This window comes from Furipterus horrens, unplaced genomic scaffold (assembly GCF_987537825.1).
Source record: "Furipterus horrens unplaced genomic scaffold, mFurHor1.1.pri manual_scaffold_2, whole genome shotgun sequence".
Taxonomy (NCBI): Eukaryota; Metazoa; Chordata; class Mammalia; order Chiroptera; family Furipteridae; genus Furipterus; species Furipterus horrens.
This window is the reverse complement of record NW_028327172.1, coordinates 105,636,903-105,662,748: the sequence shown is the minus strand read 5'-3', so window position 1 is coordinate 105,662,748 and position 25,846 is coordinate 105,636,903. Positions and strand designations below refer to the sequence as shown.

The 25,846-nt window shown below is 42.0% G+C and overlaps 1 protein-coding gene across 5 annotated transcripts in view; it reads left to right on the top strand.

The window, feature by feature from the left end:
* The window catches only part of LOC150019245 (broad substrate specificity ATP-binding cassette transporter ABCG2), a 172,310-nt gene that overhangs the window by 71,014 nt on the left and 75,450 nt on the right, over positions 1 to 25,846 (top strand). Inside the window, exon 1 of one of the 5 annotated variants that reach the window (XM_090266288.1) lies at positions 19,370 to 19,501. The exons of 1 other annotated variant lie outside the window; for it this stretch is intronic. Coding sequence is in view for 1 of the 4 variants with exons in the window: in XM_090266285.1 (XP_090122411.1) it covers positions 19,766 to 19,857 (92 nt within the window). In the remaining 3 variants the exon portion in view is untranslated. Of the gene's footprint in view, positions 1 to 19,369; positions 19,502 to 19,751; positions 19,858 to 19,931; positions 20,149 to 20,216; positions 20,252 to 25,846 lie in introns of those variants that run through there. 3 more of the 5 variants (XM_090266285.1, XM_090266287.1, XM_090266289.1) reach the window with 3 other exon arrangements.

Here is a 25,846-nt window from a genome sequence, read left to right as displayed (position 1 = left end):
ACTGTGTTCATGGATTGGAAGAATTAACATCATTAAAATGTCCATAGTACCCAAAGCAATCTATAGATTCAACACAATCTCTGTTGAAATGCCAAAGACATATTTTACAGATATAGAACAAATGTTTCAAAAATTTATATGGAATCATAAATGACCCCGAATAGCCTCAGCAATTTTGAAAAAGAAGAACAAAGTAGGTAGGATCACAATACCTGATATCAAACTATATTACAAGGCCACTGTAATCAAAACAGTCTGATACTGGCGTAAGAATAGATACTTAGATCAATGGAATTGAATAGAGAGCCCAGAAATAAACCCATGTTTCTATGGTCAATTAACATTTGACAAAGGGGCAGGAGGATAAAATGGACTAAAAATAACCTCTTCAATAAATGGTGTTAGGAGATCTGGGTAGGTACATGCAAAAAAAAAAAAAAAAAAAAAAGAAAGAAAGAAAGAAACTAGACCATACATCAGAATAATACCAAGATGGAAAAAAGACTTAAATGTAAGTCATGGCACCATAAAAGTCCTATAGGAAAATACAGACAGTAATATTTCAGGTGTCCCACTCAGCAATGTTTTTGCAAATATATCCTCTAGGGCAAGGGAAATAAAGGATAGAATAAACAAATGGGACTACATCAAATTAAAATCTTCTGCATGGCTAAAGAAAACATCATCAAATGAAAAGGTAACCAACAGTATGGGAAAACGTATTTGTCAATGATTCTTCAGAGAAGGGTTTGATCTCCAAAATACCTAAAGAACTCATGTAAATCAACACCAGGAAGAGAAACAATCCAATTAAAAAATGGGCAAAGGATCTGAATAGACACTTCTCAAAGGAGGACATACAGAGGGCCCATAGACATATGAAAGGATGCTCAACATCATTAGCCATCAGAGAGATGCAAATTAAAACCACAATGAGATACCACCTCACATCAGTCAGAATGGCCATTGTTAACAAATCAACAAACAATAATTGCTGGCAAGGATGTGGAGAAAAGGGAACTGTGGTGTACTATTGGTGGGAATGGAGGCTGGTGCAGCCACTTTGGAAAACAGTATGGAATTACCTCAAAAAACTAAAAATGGAACTGCCTTTTGACTCAGTGATTCTGTTGCTGGGGATATACCTGAAGAATTCTGAAACACAAATTCAAAATTATGTATGCATTCCCATGTTCATAGCAGTGTTATTTACAATAGCCAAGATTTAGAAAGAGCCTAAGTGCTCATCAGTAGATGAGTTAATTAAAAAAACTGTGGTACATTTACACGATGGAATACTATGCAGCAGAAAGATAAAAAGGAATTCCTACCTTATAGTATTGCTTCTTAGTTGTGGAGGAAGAGACGGCATATCTGGAATTGGAGAATATTATGCTAAGTGAAGTAAGTCAGTCAGTGAAAGACAAATACTATTTATGATCTCACTTACAAAAAGAATGTGCCCTGGCTGGTGTGGCTCAGTGGATTGAGCACTGGCCTACAAACCAAAAGGTAGTCAGTTTGATTCCCAGTCAGGGCACATGTCTGGGTTTTGGGCCAGGTCCCCAGTTGAGAGTATGTGAAAAGCAACTGATCGATGTATCTCTTGCCCATTGATGTTTCTCTTCCTCATTTTTTCCCTCCCTTCCCCTGTCTCTAAATAGTCTTTAAAAAAACAACAACAAGGTGCTCCAGGCATATATGAAAAAAAAAAAAAAAAAAAAGAGGACTGTAATGAACAAAATAAACTAATGAGCAAAATAGGACCAGAGGTATAGAATCATGGAACACACTGACTGACAGAGGTAAAAGGAGAGGGGGAGGCAGGGTCTGATTGAAAGAAGGTGAAGGAATTAGTCAAAGAGGTTGTATTAATGACTCATGGACATGTACAATGATGTGAGTTGACTATGGAAGTCGGGGGGGGGGTACTGGGTAGAGGGGGCAAAGGGGAAAAATTTAGACAAATGTAATAGCATAAACAATAAAATATTTTTAAAAAAGTACAACCTTTGAGATGCTTCTTGAAGGATAGATTTCATAAACAAATATTCTATACATGTTCTGTAATGATGAAACCTACTTAATTAACTTGTTTTAATCTAGCATTTTTCCATCTTTCTTTTTCTCATTATATTTATTCTAGTTTGGAAAATAAAACAGTCTTTTCTTCATCTGATTGCTCGTCATATATTACTGAGCATCTGTGACATACCTAGTACAAGGTCACAAATTACTACAACACAAGACAGATTGTGGAAAGTGGTAGAGAGTGTTTTGGAGTTAAAAATAACTTCAGTCTCAAATAATCAGGAAAGACCTAATCAATGTTAATAGTACTAATGTGTAATTATACTATAATTCAAAAAAAGAGTACTGGTAATTCATGACCACAAATGAACCAAAAGAACCATGAGTTCATTTTATGAACCTTAAACAAAACAAAACAAAAAAAACTATTTCCCAAAGAACTGCCCAGAAAAAAATGTTTTATTGTTATAAAATATATATAACATAAAATTAATCAGTTTAACCAATTTAGGTGTACAAGTCAGTAGCATTAAATACATTCATAATATTGTGTAACTGTCACCACTATCTATATACCCAAAACTTTTCCAGCACTCCCAACCACCCAGGAATTTTAAAACTTCTATGCATACTAAGCTCAGAGGTTTTCTCCAGTCTCAGCATTCCATGACCCTCATCCCCATATAGACTTAGATATACCACATCCAGGGGTATAACACTTCTCATACCATTTCCATTAGGACTTATCCATTTAGATATGTGTCACCCCTTTTCTGTGTTATTTCTCTTCCTCATTGCCAAACACAGGACCTAAAGCAAGGAAAGCACTCAGGAAAATGTTGCCTAATGGGGGCCTGGCTGGCATCTGCTGGAGGGAGAAATGGAATCATGGTTAAGTGAACCAGGGTTCACTTTCTTCTACAACTCCGATCCTCTCTTTAATTTTCTTTTTTCTTTATGCTGTTGTAGCATGATCAAGGGGAGAAGATATTTCAAATTTCTGACTTCCACTTGTGCCACTCTAGTGGGTGATGGGGTTAATTAGTCATTAGGATCATTTCCCCATCTAACCTTTTAGGGTCTATCTCAAAAACTGGAAGCAATTCAAAGGCCATCAAGAGTAGAATGAATAAACTGCAATATATTCATACAACGGGATCCTATGCAGAGATTAAAATCAATAAATTTTTAGTATGTAAAAACGTGTGCGAATCTCATAAATAATATTGAATAAAAAGAGGCAGGCTCAACTGAGTAATTACTTCATTTATACACAGTTTAAAACGAGACAAAATTCTGTGTTAAGGATAGAAATCAGAAGAGTGGTTACCTCTGCAAGGGACAATGACTAGGAGAGAGCATAGAGAAGCTTCTGGAGTTTTGATCATCAATCAGTATGTTCGCTTTATAAATATACATCAAGCTGTTTACTTAGATTTTCTACTTGTTCTGCATGCATGTTATATTTCAGTTAAAAACTTTAAACAGAAGACTTTATGGATATGTAAATTTAGCTTGGGGAACTCTCAACATTTAAACTCTCAGCCTACTTTGCATGGACTATGCCACTTTCTGACAGTGCAGGTTAAATATAAGTACCTGTAATTGACTCCCTCTGTGAAGTTTTTAACCAAATGAGTTATTTCTTTGTCTCTTGCCTGTTCCATAAAGTAAGATGGTCTGGCTCCATATTCTGGACTCTTAACACACCCAGCACCCCCTCACACACATATAAACATACACTCCTGTACACACATACACACATTATGCTGTCTCTCTGTGTTAATGCCACCTATGTTCTCTTCTTCATGTCTATAAGACTTCGACAACTGGTTTTGGCATTTCTCTTCTCTCCAGGATGATTAGTACTTTGGCAAAGTCTGTGTTTATCTAGATGATCAACCCATCACTCTAGCTTCTCTGCTCTTTGATCATCTCAACTTTTCCTCCAAGGGTAGTCAGAATTATAAAGATCCTCTTTGCTCTAAGCCCCCATGCATTTGAGTTCACCCACTGGTTACTACATCAAACACTAATCTAGGTACTGCTCTGAGGAATTTGCAATTGTAATTCAAGTCCTGAGTCCATGGACTCTAAAATAGTGAGATTATCAAGGTGGGCCTGATTTAATCACATCAGTCTTTTAAAAGGTGGAAGGGGAAGTCTCAGAGGTGAAGTTTGAGAAGGATTCAACTGCTTTGAAGATGGAGAGAGTCACAAGAGAAAAACAGCCTGGAGGAGCTGCTTGATAATCAGCAAGGAAGCAGGAACTGAAACTGGAAAAGCCAGCATTCATGCTGCCTGTCACTACCAGAACCAGTAAGCAGAGAAAGGGATTTAATCTTTATGGGCTCTCTATTCAGATGGCTGGTGATCTGAGAAGATGGTAAATTATGTACCCTAACACACCATCTTCAATTCCATTTTTAACTGACCCTTTTTATAAAGAGATGAAAAATGTAGGTAAGGGGTTTGGAATTCAGGGAAGAAGTTAATTAGATAAAAGCTGCAGCATTCTTTCATCTGTGTCCTGGATGGTGGTCTTTCATGTGTCCTGGATGTCTCACCCTGGAACACAATGCCTCAAATACCATCTTAATTGCTTGCAGTCCTCCAGGGGCAAAACAGTGGAACTGTTTATGGTCTCCTGGAGTCAAACTGGGTCATACCTTCAGTTCCTGAAACAATAGTTTTTTACATGCATTGATTACTAAACTTATTAGTTATTACCTAAACTAAAATTTTCCAAGTCTCGAGTTCTCCATCAGGACCTCAGTCCTAAAATTGCAATGAATTGGATTCTGCTAATAACTTGACTTGAGAAGCAAATTCTTGAGATAAGTGTCCATAAAAGAGCCCAGCTGACTGACACTGATTCAGCCCTGTTGTAACAGAACCTCTGGGCTGCTCTGATTGAAACAGAACCCACAGGCCGTTTAGTTAGGGGCCCGATTGCTCGCAGCCAGAATTACAACTCTCAGTACTAGAGTTTAGTGAAAAGAAAAAGAACTATTTATTTAGCAGTTAAATAGATTTAGATTATTTGCGGATTTCTGCTGTTGAGTCTTATGTTCTTTAAAACACCCAAAGACACATAGTTCTGCCTCCCCCTACCAAACCAGGCCAGCCTTAGAAAAGTCGGAAACACCTTTTCGCTACTTCCTAGGCACAGCTCAGCTTTACCAGTAGCTGCCAATCACTCAAATCTGATTGGGGGTGTTAGAAACAAGGATATAGTGACTCCCAAATCAGTAAAAAGTCATTAGTAACAAAGGGCAAATGTAATTAAAGGGTCTTAAGGACAAATGTAATTAGAGGGTCTCTGAGAAGGGAGCTGACAGCACTGGCATATCTACAAACCACAGAAGGGGCATTTAGATAACCGTGTTAGATTGTAACTCCGGAGTAACATCGTCGTCGTCGGCAGCTGTCCGTCTCGAGAGACGATGGTGTAGCTTCTTAAGAGTCTATCTGCACCGCCGAGAATGGTTGTGCAGTCCGACTCGGGAGTGACACGGTATCTGTCTCCTCCCGTGTTGAATCGACATCTTGCGATGACGCTGGAGTGTCCTCTCCAGTGAAGCTGAAGCTACAGAGCCTGGGCAGGGTGATATGGAGGGTCTGCTGTTGCCCATGCAGCAGACCCCCCCTCTCTTCGCAGCTGAGGGATCCAAGGGAAAGACGGAGTCAATACAGCTTGGCTTCAGGTGCGCCGCAGGAGTTGCCGGTGTTGACTACAACGTCAAACCGCCTTAGGGACTCCGGCTCCGGATTTTCTGTCGGGGTTTACTCCCTTAGCCTTTCCCCTGAAGAGGTATGCCTCAAGGCAGCGGAGGTTTTTTGGAGTCAGAGTTTTCCTTCTCTGATGTGCCCTGACTGGAAGATCGAACCAGCGACACTTAGCTCGCAGGCTGACGCTTAAATTCCTGGCACTAAATGGTATATTATTATATGAGTATAATAAATGCAAATGTGCAGGATTTTGTTTTGTTTTTTGCATTTCAGCATATACTAGCAATGAAGTCCCTCTCGGGTACATAATACCGACGCTGTACTTTTGACCGCAACCTCTGCGGGCTTCAGTACAGCTTTGCTTTCTGCCCAGAGATTTAGCTTTCACCACAGAGTAACCAGTGATGGAGAAACGGGGAAGAAGGAGAGGGGAGGGGGAGCTAATTGCCTTAGGGCGGGGAAGCTAATCGCTCTCACTTTAGGGCAAAGAAGATAATCACTTTAGGGTGGCAATTTCAGGGTGGGGAAGCTAAGACTATAAAACCAGTTTCCTTTGTCTACTTGGCGCGCACATTCTCCTGGCTGTGAGGGTGTGCCCGGCTCTGCAGACTCGTGAATAAAGGCCTCGCTTTACTGCTCAAGTCCTGTGTCCCAGTTTTTATTGTGAGCGTTTCTCACAGGGAGGTCCTTTCTGTGCTGTGGTGCCCTCCAGCTCTCAATGCAGAACCACATGGATTCTCAGTCTCCTTGTAAACCGCCTTCTCCCTGAAAACCACGTGGATCTCCTCTCCTTCTCAAAACCGCATGGCCAGAGCCTCTTAAAGCGGCCTGGAGAGCCCTCTCAAAACTGCATGGAGAACTCAGCTTCTTTAATCTGCATGGAGTGGGGGAAAGAGAGAGAGAGCAAGGAAGAGCGACAGCGAGCAAGAGAGAGAGGGTGAGCATGAGACCGAGACTCAGCCAAAATGTTCGCAGCTGCTTATATATCCCTGACTGCGTCCTCTGACGCAGTGGGTGTTGCAACCAGTTCTGACCATTCCCAGAACCCTACGCAGGCTCTGTAGGCTCCTTCTGTACCATCCCACAGTTCAAGACTCCTCCCATCTTCTTGGGCTTGGAAGTATCAAAGCCATTTTGCATAACAAAGACACTAGCAACTAGCCCCAGGCATGCAAAGGTGTCTCAAAAGCTGCTTCCCTTTCCTCATCCCCCAGCTGCAAACTCTGGGGTTTGTTTTTGGACACCCCTGTTTCTGTAACACTGTGATACCTTGAGCAGAACCTAGTCTAGCCTACCTAAATTCATTACCTCCAGAACTGTGAGGTAATAAATACATTAAATGTCAATTTCCTATTCAGTGACCTTATCATCCTGTTTCAGCTCTTTACCCATTAAATGACCCCTCTATGGGCTCCCATTCTACCTTTCTCTTCCTGGTTTCTCTTTCCAAAGATGAATAATTTCATCCACTTAATTTTTGCTCCATTTTTCTATTGCCCTACTGTTGCTGAAGAGCGAGTTTGGGTCCTGCTGCCCTCTAAGCAAAATTCCAGAGGCAAAGGTTTGGTGATAAAGGAAAGAAGTCTTCATTCAAAAACAGTCACTTAAGTTTATCAAGTCACAGCCTTACTTAAGCCTATCAGTTAAGGCTAAACGCTAACACCTAAGTTCTCCTACCTTTTCCCTTATTAGCTTTTATAGGGTTGGTTTACAAACTAAAACAACATAATTCACAAAAGCTATACAATTCTGGAAGAATATCAGCTTCTGCCTTAGGGCCCTTTCCCTCTACAATACCCCAAAAATAAACCTGTCACTCTCTGGAAGGCCAGCCCAATCCTAGGCTGTGCCCAGAGTTCCTTCCTATACAAAATACTGTCCATTGGGAAATGCAGGCAGCTGCAGCATGATCATCAGGCATCCTTGAGGAAGAAGAGAGAGCCTCTGAACCAGAGCCAGCCAGTCCAGGAACCAGAGAGCTCATGCCTGAGCCAGAGCCAGCAGCTGAGAGAGAGCCAGCTCAGGAGCCAGAAAAGCTCTTGAGCCAAAGAGCCAGCCCTCTTTTTATTTCCATTGGCTCTGCAGGCATTCAGCTTCTCAGCCTATCCCATCCTAGACTGCTTTCCATTGCTTCGGCAAACTCCTCATATGGCCCCTCCTACTTGTCCCCAGTGATCTTAATCAAATCTCTCTGTATCACTACCATTTCAGCCAAACTGTATACTAGAATTTACTCAACTTTCAAATCTCCATCTTTACTTCTTTATGAATAGGCAAACCATGCTCATGTCTGGCTTTAATGCCACAACATTTATATGATCTAATCTTTTCTTTAAAGTATATTTTATTGATTATGTTGTTACAGTAGTCCCAATTTTTTTCCCTTTGCTCCCCTCTGCCCAGTACTGCCTTCCCTCGAGCAATCCCACCCCCCTTAGTTCATGCCCATGGGTCATGCATATAAGTTCTTTGGCTTCACCCTTTCCTATATTATTCTTAACTGTGCCCTATTTTGTACCAACCAATTATGCTTCTTAATCCCTGCACCATTTCCCCATTTCTCTCCCTACCGTCGTCGTCGGCAGCCGTCCGTCTCGAGAGACGATGGCGTAGCTTCCTGAGAGTCTATCTGCACCGCCGAGAATGGCTGTGCAGTCCGATTCGGGAGTGACAATCCCTGCCGCACTTGGTACAGGTGAAGGCAGATGGCCGTTGTTGCTGCTGTTGACGCTGCTTCCGCCTCGATCTTTTCTGGACCGCCTCCTCGTTGCGCGCAGCCTCTGCACGTGACGTACCTTGCCTGACCGCGAGCCTCCAGGCTAGGCGGTCGTCTGCTTGAACTTCCCATGTGTTGAGATTGATGGAGCATTGTGTCATGTCCTTTTTGCAGATGTCTTTGAACCGCAGTTTTGGGCGCCCTGTCATCCTCTTGCCTTCTGCTAGCTCGCCGTAGAGGAGGTCTTTGGGGATACGGCCTGCATCCATTCTTCTGACATGGCCGAGCCACCTGAGGCGTCTCTCGCTAAGAACTGCATGCAAACTGCTCATATTGGCTCGCTTCAGCACCTCGGTGTTGGGGACCTTATCCTGCCAGGCGACATGCAGGACGCGTCGCAGGCACCTCATGTGGAAGCTGTTGAGTTTCCTTTCGTGCCTTGCGTAGGTGGTCCACGTCTCGCTGCCATAGAGGAGAGTGCTGAGTACGCAGGCTTGGTAGATGCGCAGTCTGGTTTTCTCAGTGAGGCTGGAATTGTTCCACGCTCGCCGGTTCAGTCTGGCCATAACTGTGGCTGCCCTGGCGATTCTCCGGTTGACCTCCAAGTCGACTGACAGAGAGCTCGAGATGGTGGACCCGAGGTAAGTGAAGTCGTTGACAACCTCCAGGGTGTATCCGTCGATGGTGATGCATGGGGGAGTCCCCGTGCCTTGAGCCATAACATTCGTCTTCGTCAGGCTGATGGCTAGTCCGAACTCCTTGCATGCGTGGGAAAGGCAAGTGACTAGCTGCTGGAGTCCCTCTTCGGAGTGTGATGTCAAAGCTGCGTCGTCGGCGAAGAGCATCTCACGGATGAGCACCTCTTTGACTTTGGTCTTGGCTCGTAGACGGGCCAGGTTGTAGAGCTTGCCATCGGATCTGGTGTGAATGAAGACACCCTCGCTGCAGTCCTTAAAGGCGTATTGGAGGAGCATGGAGAAGAAGATTCCGAACAGCGTAGGCGCGAGGACGCAGCCCTGCTTTACTCCGCTGCTGACTGGGAAGGCCTCAGAGGTTGCGCCGTTGTAGGACACCGTGCTGTGCATGTTGTCGTGAAAGGACATGACCACAGCAAGCAGATGTGGTGGACAGCCAATCTTCCGTAGCAAGCTGAAGAGTCCGCTTCGACTGACCAGATCAAACGCCTTCGTGAGGTCAATAAAGGCGAGGTAGAGTGGTTTATGCTGCTCGTGACACTTCTCCTGCAGCTGGCGTAGGGAGAAGATCATGTCCACTGTTGATCGGCCAGCTCTGAAGCCACACTGGGACTCTGGGTAGACGCGGGAAGCAAGGGTCTGCAGGCGGGCAAGAGCGACCCGGGCGAATACTTTGCCGACGACGCTGAGGAGAGAGATGCCCCGGTAGTTGTTGCAGTCGCTGCGGTCTCCTTTGTTCTTGTACATGGTGATAATGTTGGCGTCTCTCATATCCTGGGGGATGTAACCCTCCTTCCAGCAGAGACAGAGTAGATGGTGGAGCGGCTGTAGCAGGACTGGTTTCCTGCTCTTTAGGATTTCTGGAGGGATTCCGTCGCTTCCTGGTGCTTTCCCGCAAGCAAGGCGGTCGATGGCTTTGCCGAGCTCTGCCGCAGTAGGTGGGGTGTCTAGCTCCTCCATGACTGGTAGGTCTGGGATGGCTTTAAGAGCAGTGTCTGTTACGGTGTTCTTCGTTGCGTACAGCTCGAGGTAGTGCTCGGTCCACCGCCGCATTTGCTGTTCCTGGTCAGTGATGACCTCACCTGTCTTGGACTTAAGGGGGGCGATCTTGGAGGGGATTGGGCCTGTTGCCGTCTTGATACCCTCATACATTCCTCGTGCGTTGCCTATATCGGCGGCTTCCTGAATGCTTCTGCACAGGTTTAGCCAATAGGTGTTGGCACAGTGGCGGGCGGTCTTCTGGACTTTGTTCCTGGCAGCCCGTAGAGCTTGAAGTGTACTGGGAGTGGGCGTGGCCTTGTAAGCCAGTAGGGCCTTCCTCTTAGCCTCGATCACGGGTTCCATTTCTTCCCAGTGAGCCTCGTACCAGTCAGCGTTCTTCCGCTCTTTCTTCCCGTAAGCAATAATGGCGGAGTTGTATATGGCGTCGCGGAGACGTGGCCAATTGGATTCGATAATGTCATCTGCCGCCACTCCCTCGCCGAGTGCATCTTCCATCTTGTTGATGAATTGCTGGGTCTTAACTGGGTTGCTGACACAACTGGTGTTGATGCGTGGGCGACCCTTCATCTTGGAGTGGTGCAACCTCTTCGGCATTATGCGCACCTTGCTTACCACGAGGGCATGGTCCGTGTCGCAGTCTGCACTGTGGTAGCTGCGGGTGAGGAGGGTGCTGCCAATATCCGTTCTTCTGGTGATGACGAGGTCAAGCTTGTGCCAATGGCAGGAGCGGGGGTGCCTCCATGACACCTGGTGGATCTCTTTGCACTTGAAGAATGTGTTTGTCACGCACAGGCCGTGGTGACACGAAAGCTCAAGCAGTCGCTGACCATTCTCATTGATCTTTCCTCTCCCAAAGTTTCCAAGGCAGGTGGGCCAGGCCATGTGGTCGGCTCCTACTCTTGCGTTGAAGTCTCCAAGGAGATAGAGAGCGTTACTTCTGGGGATCTTGGATAACGCTTCGTCCAGTGCATGGTAGAACTGTTCTTTCTCTTCGGTGGTGGCGCAGAGGGTTGGGGCATACGCGCTAAGAATGCTGACTGGGCCGAAAGTTGTTGACAATCGGAGGGTAAGTAATCTCTCTGTGCCTCCTGTGGGTGGCTCTATGGAGTTAACAAGCGTGTTCTTCACAGCGAACCCAACACCGTGCTGCCTTGGTTGGTCCGGAGACTTCCCTTGCCAGTAGAAGGTGTAGTTGGTTTCTCTGATAGTTCCGTTGTCGGCCAACCGGGTCTCCTGTAGAGCCGCAATGTCGATGTTTAGTCGTGCCAGTTCCCTATCGATGACAGCGGTTTTCCTGGCACCCTTGATCCACGGAAGGTCTGCAGTAAGTCCGGGGCACATGGTCCTGATGTTCCAGCTAGCGAGGCGAAGAGCCGGAGGCTTCTTTCTTGTTGTTTGCTTGGAATTAACTGGTGCGGGTGTTTTGTGGCCCACTTTTCGAGAGGCGCCACTCTGATCCCCACGCACCCAGTGGGGCAGGCGAGCCATGGCGAGACGGTAGCTGTCCAGTGAGGTGCGATGACCTCTCCCACCGTCAGAGGAGACCCCTGGCGCTCGTTTCCTTCGCCAATTGGATGAGCTTATAACCGGTATCTGTCTCCCTACCACCTCCCAGCTAATCCCCATACCTATGATTCTATTCCTATTCTGGTTTGCTTAGTTAAATTTTGTTTTTATTTTTTAGATTCAGTTGTTGATAGTTGTGAGTTTGTTGTCATTATACTGTTTATAGTTTTGATCTTCTTTTTCTTAAATAAGTCCCTTTAACATTTCATATAATAATGGTTTGGTAATGATGAAGTCTTTTAGCTTTACCTTGTCTGGGAAGCACTATATCTTCCCTTCCATTCTAAATGAAATTTTTGCTGGATAGAGTAATCTTGGTTGTAGGTCCTTGCTTTTCATCACATTGAGTACTCCTTGCCAGTCCCTTCTTGCCTGTGAAGTTTCTTTTGAGAAGTCGGTTGTTAGTCTTATAGGCACCCCTTTGTAGGTAACTCTCTGCTTTTCTCTTGCTGCTGTTAAGATTCTCTCTTTATCTTTCATGTTTGGCATTTTAATGATGATGTCTTGTTGTGGTCCTCTTTGGGTGCAGCTTGTTTGGGACTCTCTGTGTTTCCTGGACTTGTATGTCTATTTCCTTCACCAAATTAGGGAAGTTTTCCTTCATTATATTTTCACATAAGCTTTCAATTTCTTGCTCTTCCTCTTCTCCTTCTGGCAGCCTCATGATTTGGATGTTGGCACGTTTAATACACAATCTAATCTTAGAAGTTCTTGGTATTGCTCTACAATTTCTCTAGACCCCTTTAGTATTGGGAGGAGAAACTTTTAATCTACCAATTTAGGCCCAGTGGGGCAGGGGAGGGACTGAAAGTTAACTGACAACAGATAGATTAAGGGAGAAAAGCTAAGATTGTGATGTTTTTATAGCAACTTGATGGGGAGAGGAGAGGGAGGGAAGGGACTTCTATAGGAAAACAAAGGTCTTTTAGGAAAGGCAAATGGGCTTTTAGAGAAACAGATGGAAGTATGACAGTTTTTGCTAATGCTTACTTATGCAATTTCTTATCCAACTGTGAGTCTTCTTCCTGGAAGTGAAGCTCTCCTGTGAGGGGATTTATGGCAGCTTTACTTTTCAAAGGCTCTGCCTTTAATCAGGTAAAAGAGGCTCCAAAAAGGTTTTTTTCTGCATCAACTGTATCTCAGATGTCTTCAGTTTAAAATAATCTTCACACCAACTCTGGGGCTGGGTGGGTCCCTATGTTAGCATCCTCTTTGTTTCCTTAGGGCCTTGTGGTAGACAGAATAATGTCCTCCCAAAGATGCCCATAACCTAATTAGTCAGAATATGAATATTAGGCTACCTAGCAAAGGAGAATTAAGGTTGCCAAAGAAATGAAGGTTGCTAATCAGATAACTTTAGAACAAGAAGATTAGCACCTGCCAGGTAGCTCACTCAGTTAGAGCATTGTCAAGATACACCAAAGTTACAGGCTTGATCCCTGGTCAGGGCACATACAAGAAGTAACCAATGAATGCATAAGTGAGTGGAACAACAAACAGATACTTCTCTCTCTTTAGAGTTAATAAAAACTTTTTAAATAAAATAAGGATATTATCCTCATTCATCTGGTGAGTCTAATGTAATTACAAGAATCTGTAAAAGTAGAAGAGGGATGTAGAGGATGACAGTCAGAGAAAGCAATTAAATAACAGAAACAAGATCAGAGAGAAGCAGGTTGTTAATTTGGATGCGGGAGGGATGGGGCCATAAACCAAAGAGTGCAGGCAGCCTCTGGAACCTGAAAAAGATTCCAGAAAGAAACCCAGGTCTGCTGATATCTTTGTTTTCAGTCCACTGATGGGGATGTCAGACTTCTGTCCTACAAAAATGTAAGACACAATTTTGTTGTTTTAAGACACTAAGTTTGTACTAATCTGTTATTGTTATCCCAGTATTCATCATTTCCACAAATTCCCTATCTTCTCATTCATGCCCACACTCTCAGCAGATCCTCCAACTCAGAGAGGAAGTGTAGTTATGGGTCAGACATTTCTTTCAATTTTCTCTTTTTTCTCTAATTAAAACATTTAACTATATGAGGACACATCCTGAATCCCTTCCCTTCTCCTACATTTTTTAAAAGTTTTCTTTTCTAATGCTAATTTCTCTGTAAATCATTTCCATTCTGCTTCAGAAGAGACCTGATTGTACTAATTAACCGGATTGTATTCTTTATGGCTTATATCCGGGCATGAACGTAATATCCTGACCTGTCTAATTTAAACCAAATACGGAATATTTTCTCTGAATCCCAAGATAGACTTTAGGTCTACCTACTTAAGTTGAAATCTTTGGAAAGAGTTGTCTATATTGGTTCCATTCCTTCACTTACTCATTGGAGCTCAAGCCATTATAGACTGACCTTCCTCTCACAGACTTCATCAAAGGCCCCTGGTAGCTGTGAATAGAGCCACAGGGGAACATGCGTTTTATTTGCTTTAATTGAAATGGTAGTGAAAATAAATATACTTGGACCCACAGTGGGTGTTGTTGGGAAAATTCCCTGGGACTCAGAGACCAGAGGAGGAGGATGGCAACTCTCTCATTACATTAAAAATTTGTTAAGAACATTTGCATATGAAGCACCACCAGGAGACAGTGAGAAGTCATGGATATCCTCCACACCATGGGCCATGCTATAAGGCAGTGGTTTTTGCCTTTTTCATCTCATTGCACACATAAATAAATTACTAAGATTCTGCAGCACAACAAAAACTATGTATTTTTTGCTGATATGAGAAAAAATATGTATAATTTTGATTTATTCACACCAGATGGCTATTGTATGGGCTACTATCATTTTTTTTTTTCCATGAACAAATCTCAGTACTTTATTCATCCCTTGGCAGGGAGAAGGGGGCTGTGTCCCAAAGAAGTCAGCCAATTGGGTAGGGTGGCTGGGATATGTGTTATCAATTCAAATAGTATACAGCACTGATTATGCAGAAATAGGAAGGGAAGCAATAAGTTAAAAGCCACATAAGTTATGAAAAAATATATTTTATTTATCTTGTATCCCTGCTGAGGATTTGCTCCCTTGGAAACCAATAAATAGGCAGAGAAAAAGCAGCAATCAGCACCCTTTTGGGACTTCAGGGGTGAATATATGACTGAGTTCCCTTCAGCCGGAGAGCTAAGTTAGTAGCCCTTCAGTGCCCCCCCACAGGCCTGGAGAACCTTGAGCCCTAGAAGGAGCCAAGACCTCCTGTAAGAGGAGATGAATGAATCAAACTACTTTCTTGGGGCTAGAAGAGGAGGGGAGGCAAAGGACAGGTAAGACAAGAGAGGGAAAGAGAGGAGGTGGCTTGTGGAGTGAAAGGCTAGAGCTGCCAAGATCTCACTACAATCTCCCAAGGTAAGAGCCAAGAGGAAAAAAGAGGAATGCTCATCCCAGCCCCAAATCTTGTTCGATGCAGAATCTCTCTTTGGTTGTCATTGGGGCTCCCCAGCCTGACCTCAAGGGCTCAGAATGTCCCAGCCCTTTCTGGACTAAGCCTTCATCATGGCCCTACTATCATTTTTTATGTGACAGTCTAAGGCAGCAGTTCTCAACCTGTGGGTTGCGACCCCTTTGGGAGTCAAACGACCCTTTCACAGGGATCGCCTAAGATCATTGGAAACCTCATATATAATTACATATTGTTTTTGTGATTAATCACTGTGCTTTAATTATGTTCAATTTGTAACAATGAAAATACATCCTGCATATCAGATATTTACATTATGATTCATAACAGTAGCAAAATTACAGTTATGAAGTAGCAACGAAAATAATTTTATGGTTGGGGGTCACCACAACTTGAGGAACTGTATTAAAGAGTCGTGGCATTAGGAAGGTTGAGAACCATTGGTCTAAGGGAAAAGAAATCAGTGCCCCTGACTAGTCAAATGTTCCATGTTTTAAAAATTCTTGTGGAACACTGATTAAAAATCACCATTTTTCTAAAAAAAGTATTTATTTATTTTTTAGAGAGAGAGGAAGGAGGGAGAAAGAGAAGCATTGATCATGTCCTGACCACAGACCAAACCTACAACTCAGGCATGTGCCCTGGGTGGGAATATGAACCAGCAAACTTTTGGTTAGCAGGACAGTGCCCAACCAACAAAGCCACACCAATCAAGGCTGGAAATTGCTATTCCAATGGGTTATACAGGACAAAGTAGGATGGATAGGGATACAGATAAGTGGAGACCACCTACTTTGCTTGCTTGGGGTGGAACTAGCACAAACCAGCATTCTGAGGGGTATACGGGAGGGAACTTATCAGTGTTTTGCACTTGGTGACTTGGCAGGCTCAGGGCAGCTGGGAAAGGCTAGGAAGATATTAAAAATCCTATGAGAAGGATGAAGAGGGCCTCTCATAAATCCATATGGTAGTTTTGATATTAGGGCACATGATTCATGGAGTTACAGGGCCAGGATGTTTGTTTCTTTAATGAGAAGACTGCTTTGGCTACCGTTCTGTATAATAAGCCATATCTTTTATCAACATTAAATGAATTTGCATCCTTTGCCTCTATTTGTTGCTTACATTCCATCAAGCACTAATATGCTTGTGAAAATTGTGCAAGCAAGGCCCTCACTCGTGTGATTATTAGAAAGGAGTATTACTCTCCCACCTCCCCCCAGATATCCCAGAGGCTCAAGTGGTTTCATGAACGAGTCTGTTTGCTCCCTTCACTGGAGGACACTGTCCCTATTGGTCTATTTGTGTCCATGGACACTGCCTATAAAAACACATGGTGACACCTCACCCCTGCTAGTGCCCACAGAACATCTCCAATGTGTGTCAAGGACTCTAGATGGCCCCAAAGCTTTCAATGAGGATTGTAAAGACACCCTAATTTTGATAATTTTGTGGTCTGACAGCAAGGCACATAAAACATGACAGTGACCTCAAGTAACTTGAGGAGAGTCTAGCAGATCAATGATATCATCCAAGATCCGGGCTCTTTATGTTTACTTGTTCTGCCATCTAAACAATTAATAGAAAGAAATGGAAAGGCCTTACATAGAAAAATTGCAAATAAACCACAAGTGATTATTAAACATTAAAAAGTTTACTTTCAATCACTAAGTCAAAGAAATATAAATTAAAACACTGATGTGTCATTTGCCATCTATTACATTTTTAAAGATTAAACTTATTATTGTATCCAATATTTCTGAGAGTTTAGGAGAACAAGCAACCTTTTAAATTGTTGGGAGGCTGTAAATTTGGCACAAACTTTTTGTGGGAACGTTGTCTATGTGTATCAAAAAATCTTAAACAGACACAACATTTTGCCCCAACAATTCCCCTTCTGGAATTTATCTGGACATGGGCAATGTTGGCTACAAGGATGTTTTGTGAATAATAGGAGCATTTGTTAAATTAATTATGGTACATAACAAACAATTGAATACCATGCAGCCATTAAATATAAAGTTGCAACAAGGTATTGAACAACAGGGAACCATGTTTGCAACAGAACAGTTTATAAAACAATAATAACTGCCATTCATTAAGTGCTAACCAGTGAGAATGACTGTTCAGTGCATTACACACACATTATCTCATTTAATCTCTGTAACTACCTTGGGAAATTGTTTCCCCTGATCAGCAATAACCACCTAAAGGCTAATTAACTAGTTCATGTTTAAATCTCCAGGGTTTAGGAGAGCCAGGATTCAGACACAGGCTATCTGACTCCAGAGATGATGTCCTTCATTTCTGTGCTTTATATGTAAGCCCGTTCTTGTTTTTTGAATAATATATGTATTCATAGAAAAAGACTAAAAACAAATTGCATATGGCTATGGGTATAGGCAATTTTTTTCTTGTTCGATATGTAATAACAGAGAAAAAAAAGTTTAATTAAATGGAAATGGAAAAGTGTCAGGTTGAAAATGCAATGAATGGGAGTCCTAATAACAGGCTCTGTAGGTATTGGGCAGTTACTCTTTTCAGGTGAAGTAACAGAGGTCATGAGGTGGGGGGCAGAAGGCCAAGGGCTGTGGTCTGTTTATTCTAATTTTTGACCTGTGCAAATTAGTTAGTCCACTTTGAATAGTCATCTTTAGGTTTTGTTTGTGTTCTAAAATACCCCAAAACTAAAAGAGAAAACAAGGCATTTGAAAATAATTATCCCAAAATAAAATGCTGACATAGTTAAAATACCTCATTTGTTTACAATGCAATGCATTTATGCAATGCTGGCTTTAATCTGAATTTGTTGTTGATGTAAAAAATGTTCAAACCTGTAAAGAAAATTTCTGTAAGAGTTTATTTGAGTCAAAATTGATGACAGTTGCCAGGAAGCAAGATCTCAACTGCTCTGGCCACATTGTCAAAGACAGTGGAAATGATCAGCTTGAGAAAGTGTTAGGGTAAGATTAGGTTGTAACATAATCTTACTAGAAAATAAACTGACATCAATATGAAGAACGCACAAACTAAAATATTTAAAAAATCAGATTCAAAACAAGGCAGAAAGTTTTTTGTTGTTTATTTTAGTGGTTTTAGTCCTATTTCGGGTGAGGATATAACTCTATATATTGTCACGTATCTTTATATGTACGTTTCACAGATTAAAGACAAACAGTGACATCTATTTTGCTTTTAAAAAACATTCATTTTTTTCCCAATATAAAAGCTGTATATCTGTATTGTATGAAATTTAGAAAATTACACTAAAGTAGAAGAAAAATAATCTTGTTGCTGCCCAGAAAACAAATATTTTCTTGAATTGCCAACTATTTTCTATGTATAGGTTTTTGGTTTGTTTTTATTTTATATAATTGCACAATGTTATATTCAACTTACTATCCTGTTGGGTTTTTTAATGTGCTTTACAGTTAATTTCATATGTGTTTTCTCCATTTTTAGATGTCACCTTTGGTTGCCTTCAGAGTGTGCTAGAAAATTTTCATCTTTATTGATATCAATAAGTTTTCATTTTCTTTAGAAGATGTTTTTCAATGTTGCCAACAGTTATAAGAGCCAGCTCTGAAGAATTTTTCCCAACCTTGACTTAAAATGGCAAATGTATTTGTATGTGGGTTTTTAAGGGTCTTTAAAGAGACTCAAAAACTTAATCCAAAATAAAAACAAACCCAAGATTTTACCTGTTTGGGCACTTCACAGATATATACTTTTAAGTTCTTTAGAAGTACATAGTATGGTATTTTTAATATTCTAAAAAAAAATTATAATTAGTATTCTTATCTAGCACTCCTAGCTAAAACGTTCTTGTATGGTGCAAAGAATTAACAGTAATTCCTCGTGTTGCATTAAACAATTTAACTAATGTTATGGTTTTTGTTTGTAAATGCAAATCAGAAACTCTCTAGATGCAAGTACTAATTTCTGAGAGCAGTTGCAGCAGGTGAATTTTGGCATAGCCATACACACTCATAAAGCCAGATAACCAGTTCTTTTCCTGAATCTGCACAATCCCTTTCCACTTAAAGTCAGTGTCTTGCGAAGAAGTGTTTATTACCCTTCCCAGTAATGTTTTCATTCAAAAAGGTTAGTGTGCATTCCCACCAGCAAACCACCCCCCCACCACCACGCCCCCGCCCTAGGTTTAGTTCCTTATTTTCTTGGCCCTGTGCAGCAGGAACCAGCAGGAACCGAATTTCTCAGAAGCTCATCAATAGAGACTGGCTACTTGCTCTGGATGGGCTACTGGGAGTAACTGAATACAGCCTTGGGATCAGTGTGCCCTGGTGCTTAGGGCCACCGGTGGTGACCAAATCCATCCAGGCCAGACCAGGTACAGACCACCTGGGGTGGAGTCCTGTGATTACCAGGGGTCATCGCGAAATGTCCATTTCGTAACCCTGGACAGAGAATTTTCGGTTTGTTCTTGGGAGCTCCCAAGGGCCTCGCCAGGGCATTTATTTCAGGAAGACGGGCAGCGCCACTCTTTCCGTTCTGAGGCAGGCGCGGACCCCAAAGAGCTGGAGGCTAAGGGTGGGGCCACTGCTTTGTGAGCTACCTCCTACGGCGTGGGAGGTGGAGCCGGGGTTGGCTATGCATGCGCTCGCCTCCTCACCGCCAGGGCTGGACACCCATCGCTCCGGGCCCTGTCAGAGATCTCCCCCGGCAGGCGCCTTCCCAGGTGTTCGCGTACGTGAGTGCTGGCCCGCGGGCAGCTCGCGGGCGCGGTGGGTGGACTGCAGGTGGGGCTGAGGGCGTTGATCCGGGAAGGTCGCCTCCTGCCGGGCTTCTTAGCTCGAGGCACTGTGTCCTGAATTCCTGGTTACAGACCGAGTCCCTAGGGAATAGCGAGTCCTACCATCCGTCTGGGACTGGGCTGACTCTGGAAGGAGGCAGCCTGGAAAGGAGCCAGGAAGATTTTGGAAATCTTCAGGTTTGGAAAGCACAGTACAAATGCTTGATGTCCTTGTGAAGCTTAGGGTGAGTTGGGAAGGTCTGGCAGACTTATCTCCGCGTTTGTATAAATGGCTGTTAGAGTTCTGCCCCTGAGAGCGTGGTCCCTAAGATCGGAGCCCTTGAACTGGTGAGTGAACGGTGACAGACCTTTGGAATGCCCGTGGCTTGAAAGGTCGGTGGGTGTTGAGAGTACTACATTTGGTAGAAAATAGTTCCTCCCAGTTTCATTTGATAGTGAAAATGAAAGACCGTATAATACCCTCTAGATTCATGTTGTAGCAGATCGCCAGATTTCATTCTTCTTCTTCATCTTCTTCTTTTGGCTAGTATTCCATTGTATATATGCACCTCTTCTTTAGCCAGTCATTCATCCATGGGCACTGCGGTTGCTTTTATACCTTGGCCATTGTAAAACAATGCTGCAATGAACTTAGCGATGCATATGTCTTTCCAAATTAGTGTTTTGGGTTTCTTTGGGTAAATACCCAGAAGTAGAATTGCTGGGTCTTCCTTTATTTCTTGTTTTAAAATCTTTTTTTTCTCTGATATAAGTATTGCTACCCCAGCTTTTTAAAATTTCCTTTTGCATGAAATATCTTTTCCCATCCCTTTACTTTCAATCTGTGTGTGTCTTTCCATCTGAAGTGTATCCTTTGTAGCCAGCATATATATGGGTCTTTTTTCTTATCCATTCAGTCATCCTGTCTTTTGATTGGAATGTTCATATTTAAATAATTATTGATAGGTATCCATGTGATTTCACTTATATGGAGAATCTAAATAAAAAAACAAACAAAACAGAAACAAACTCATAGATACAGAGAACATTTGATGATTGCCAAATGGGAGTGGGGTTGGGGGATGGGTGAAAAAGGGGAAGAGATTAAGAAGTGCAAATTACCAGTTATAAAAACAGTTATAGAAATATAAGGTACAGAACGGAGAATATAGTCAATATTACTGTAATAACTGTAGGTATAATGTCAGATGAGTCGTAGATTTATGGGGTGATCATTTTGTAAGGTATGTAAGTGTCTAATCACTATGTTGTACACCTGAAACTAATATAATATTGTATATTAATTGTAATTGAAAAATAAAAAATTATTTAAAAAAACAAAAAAATAAAACAATGAACAAAAAAGTGAATTTGAAATACAAACTGAAAATTCTGACTGCTTTTTCAGAAAACAATGTGCCAGTGCAGGTGATTCTGTGTGTTGTACTGTGTTACAAGGGCTGCTTGGTAAAACTCTTGCCTTTCTGAAAATGTGTGAAATTAGAGTTGATATTTGTAAGTAAAAATTTATTGAGCATGGAAATTTCTACAAGGTGAAGCAAAAATTTGATAATACTAATACCTTTAAAGGGATTAATCAATATATTTTGTCTTTTTCTTATCCCCAAGACATAATTTGTCCACAATTTTGGATGGTGTGCTGGAGCTTTAGTGAGTTCTTCTTTGAAAATTTTCTGTGGATAGTTTAATAATTAACTTAAAAAATTAAACAGCTTATTATAATAATTAAAAATAATACTGAAGAAGTTAGAACAAAACCAAAAAGTAGAAGACTAAGAAAGTTAGATCCTAAATCTAGCAAATAGTTAAGAAAATAACCTGTAATGATGTATAGTTTTATTTTTATGCCTAATAGCAGACATATAGAAGCTCATTCCACTTTCAGAAAAAAAGTAGATTCCTGGTAACAAATGTTTATTGGTCATCTTTGATCTGGACCCTGGGCATTCAGCAAGAGCTTCTTTAGGAAACATATTCTTTTACATCAAGATGGTGTTAAAAATATACATACCCAAAATCTATTTCTGCATTTATTTTGAAATTATTTTTTTTAATTTTCCAGTTACAGTTGACATACATTATGATATTCTCAGGTGTGCTCCCCAGTGATTAGACATTACATACATAACTTACTAACTGATCATCCTGATAACTCTCACACCCATCTCACACCATACATAGTTACAATATTATTGACTGTATTTCCTATGCTCCACTTGACATCCCCGTGACTATTCTGAAACACCCAATTTGTACTTCTTAATCTCTTTATTTTTTTCACTCACCCCCCCATTTTAGTCAAAATGTTATCTGTATCTATGAGTCTTTTCCTGTTCTGCTTGTTCATTTATTTTGTTTTTTAGAATCAGTTGTTGGTAGATATTTGTTTATAGCCATTTTATTCATATTTCTGATCTTTTTTTTCTTCTTTTTAAAGACCCTTTAATATTTCATATAATACTGGTTTGGTGGTGATGAATACCTTTAGCCTTTTCTTATCTGGGAAGCTCTTTATTTGTTCTTGGATTCTAAATGATAACTTTGCTGGGTAGAGTAATGTTGGTTGTAGGTCCTTGCTTTGTATCACTTTGAATATCTTGCCAATCCCTTCTGGCTTGCAACATTTCTGTTGAGAAATCAGCTGACAGTCTTATGAAAGCTCCCTTGTAGGTAACTAACTGCTTTTTGCTTGCTGCTTTTAGGATTGTAAGAGAATCTTACATTATCCTCATCTTTTTTTTTTTCTTTTTGCTGTTCTGAATGGGTGTTTTTTGTTTCCAAATTGCTGATTAAATTCTTGGTTTCATGCACTTGACTCTTGATTTCCTGTAAATTATTCTTCATTTCAGTTAGTGTATCCTTAATTTCTGACTGATCCTTTTTTTTAATGCTTTTAAAGTTCTCACGAAGTTCATTGAGCATCCTTATAATCAGTGTTTTGAACTCCCCTTCTAGTAGATTGCTCATCATCATTTTGTTAGTTCTTTTTCTGGAATTTTGTTCTGTTCCTTCATTTGTTTTTTTTTTTTTTTTTTTTTTTTTAAATCTCATTTTGGCAGCCTCCTTGTGTTTGTTTCTATATTTTAGGTAGAGCTGCTACACCACCCAGGCTTGGTAAAGTGGCCTGATGTAATAGGTGTTCTGTAGGGTCCAGTGGCACAACATCCCATGTCTTTGAAGTTGGGCACTCAAGGTCTCAAGGCGCACCCCCCTGTGTGAGCTGTGTACATCCTTCTGTTGTATTTGAGCCTTGCTTTTTTGTTGGCAAGTCAATGTGAGGGATTTACCCCCCAGGCTGATTGGCTGCAAGGACTGGCTTTGACCACTGGCCTCTAACCACCATGAAGGATCAGCTGTGCAGATGCCTATTCCACAGAGCGGGACTTATTTTAGCAGGCCTCTGGTGCCTGCTGAGTCCTCCCTTTGAGTGTGTTGCTTTTGGAGGTGGTTAGTTGGTTTTTGGCATGGTCTGATGCTGTTCACTGTGTGCGCTGGCTCTGGGTCCTCCTGGGAGTTATAGGCCAAGGTTGTCCACCACCTGTGTTCTGTCCGGAGTCACCCAGCATGAGCTACAAAGCAATCTGCAGATGGATGCTACTTGTGCAGGGCTTGGAATTACCCAGGTGAGGCCAATGCTCAGACCAAGGCCCACTGCTGCTGGTGCTGGGTCTGTTGCCATTTAGTGAGAAGTACATGGCAAGCTAAGGCCAGATACTGCTTGCTTTAGAGATTTTAGGGAAATCTGAAGCACAAGCCAAGATGGCCATTCTTAGGGAAAAGCCACTGGAAACCCCTTGATTGGGCCCAAAAGGTGGGTGGGGTGAGGCCTCAGGGAATCACCAAGGTGGGGCAAACTCTGAGCCAGATTGATGGAACCTCAGATATGGCACCAGCCAGCTGTCTCTGTCAGGGAAGGGCTCAGAAAAGGAACAATAGCCTCTGCCAGAACTTCTGGTGCCCCCCCCAAAAAACTCTTGCCCTGATGCCATACAATTTAGTTCCTCCCCATATGCATGTGGTGCCTTTCAAGCTGCTGTCTCATTGCTAGAGCTCAGAGGGAGTGAGTACAAGTAATTCTGCATGTGGGCTTCTTTAAGAGAAACTGCCTGTGACTCAAGGAGCTCTTTGTCTCCCTCAGTCTCAATTCCCACTGGTTTTTACAGCCAGAAGTTATGGGGCCTTCTCTTCCTGACAGTTGAACCCTGGGCTGGGAGCCTGATGTGGGGCTGGTACCTCAAGCTCCTCAATGGGAACTTCTGCAGAGAGATATCCTTCCCAATTTTTATCGCCCGTATATGGGTGTGGGACCAGCACGATATGAGTTTCTGCCCCTCCTACTAAGTCTTGATGTAGCTTTTTTTAAAAAAAATTTTATCTATTGATTTTAGAGAGAGAGGAAGGGAGAAAGAGGAAAAAAAAAAAAACCACATCAATTTGTTGTTTCACTTATTTATGCATTCATCTGTTGATTCTTGTAAATGCCCTGATGAGGACTCAAATCTGAAACCTTGGTGTATTAGTACGATGCTCTAACCAAGTGAGCAACCAAGCCATTATTTCTTTTTTTTAAGTATATTTTATTGATTATGTTGTTACAGTTGTCCCAATTTCTTTTCCCATTGCTCCCCTCTTCCCAGCCCCCTCCCTCCAGGAATCCCACACCCCTTAGTTCATATCCATAGGTCATGCATATAAGTTCTTTGGCTTTACCATTTCCTATATTATTATTAACTTACCCCTGTCAATTTTGTACCTACAAATTATGCTTCTTAATCCCTGTACCATTTCTCCATTTCTCCCCCTTTCACCTCCCAGCTGATAACCCTCCAAAAGATCTCCATACCTATGATACTATTCCTGTTCTGGTTATTTGCTTAGTTTGTTTTGGTTTTTATTTTTTAGATCCAGTTGTTGATAGTTGTGAGTTTGTTGTCATTTTAATGTTCATAGTGTTGATCTTCTTTTTCTTAAATGGAGCCCTTTAACATTTCCTATAATAATGGCTTGGTGATAATGAACTCCTTTAGCTTTACCTTGTCTGGGAAGTATTTTATCTGCCCTTCCATTCTAAATGATAGCTTTGCTGGATAGAGTGATCTTGGTTGTAGCTCCTTGCTTTTCATCACATTGAATACTTCTTGCCAGTCCCTTCTTGACTGTGAAGTTTCTTTTGAGAAATCAGCTGGTAGTCTTATAGGCACCCCTTTGTAGGTAACTCTCTGCTTCTCTTGCTGATTTTAAGATTCTCTCTTTATCTTTAACCTTTGACATTTTAATTATGATGTGTCTTGGTATGGTCCCTTTTGGGTTTAGCTTGTTTGGGACTCCCTGTGCTTTCTGGATTTGTATGTCTATTACCTTCGCCAAATATGGGGAGTTTTCCTTCATTATTTTTTCACATAAGTTTTCAATTTCTTGCTCTTCCTCTCCTCCTTCTGGAACCCCTATGATTTGGATGTTGGCATGTTTAAAGTTGTCCCAGAGGTTCCTAAGGCTCTCCTTTTGTTTTTCAATTCTTGTTTCCTCATTCTGTACTGGCTTTTTTTCCCCTTCCTTATGTTTCCTTCATTTCATTTAGCATAGCCTTCACTTCTTCCCTTATGCATCTGCCATACTTAAGCATATCTGTCAAGTCTGTGAGCATCTTTATCACCAGTGTTTTGAACTCTGTGTCTGTTAGGTTGGCTATCTCCTTGTTGCTTAGCTCTCCCACTGGAACCTTGATTCATCCCTCTTTTGGACCATACTTCTCTGTCTCTTCATCATGACAGGCTCCTGTGTTTGTTTGCCTCTGTGTCTTAGGTAGAACTATCATACCTCTTATGTTGTAAGGGGAGGAGCCTTAGGGATTCATCAATATAGGACGACTCATTTCACCACGTTGTGGTGCTGTGTGGGGGGAGGGGCTGAGAGGGAAAAATG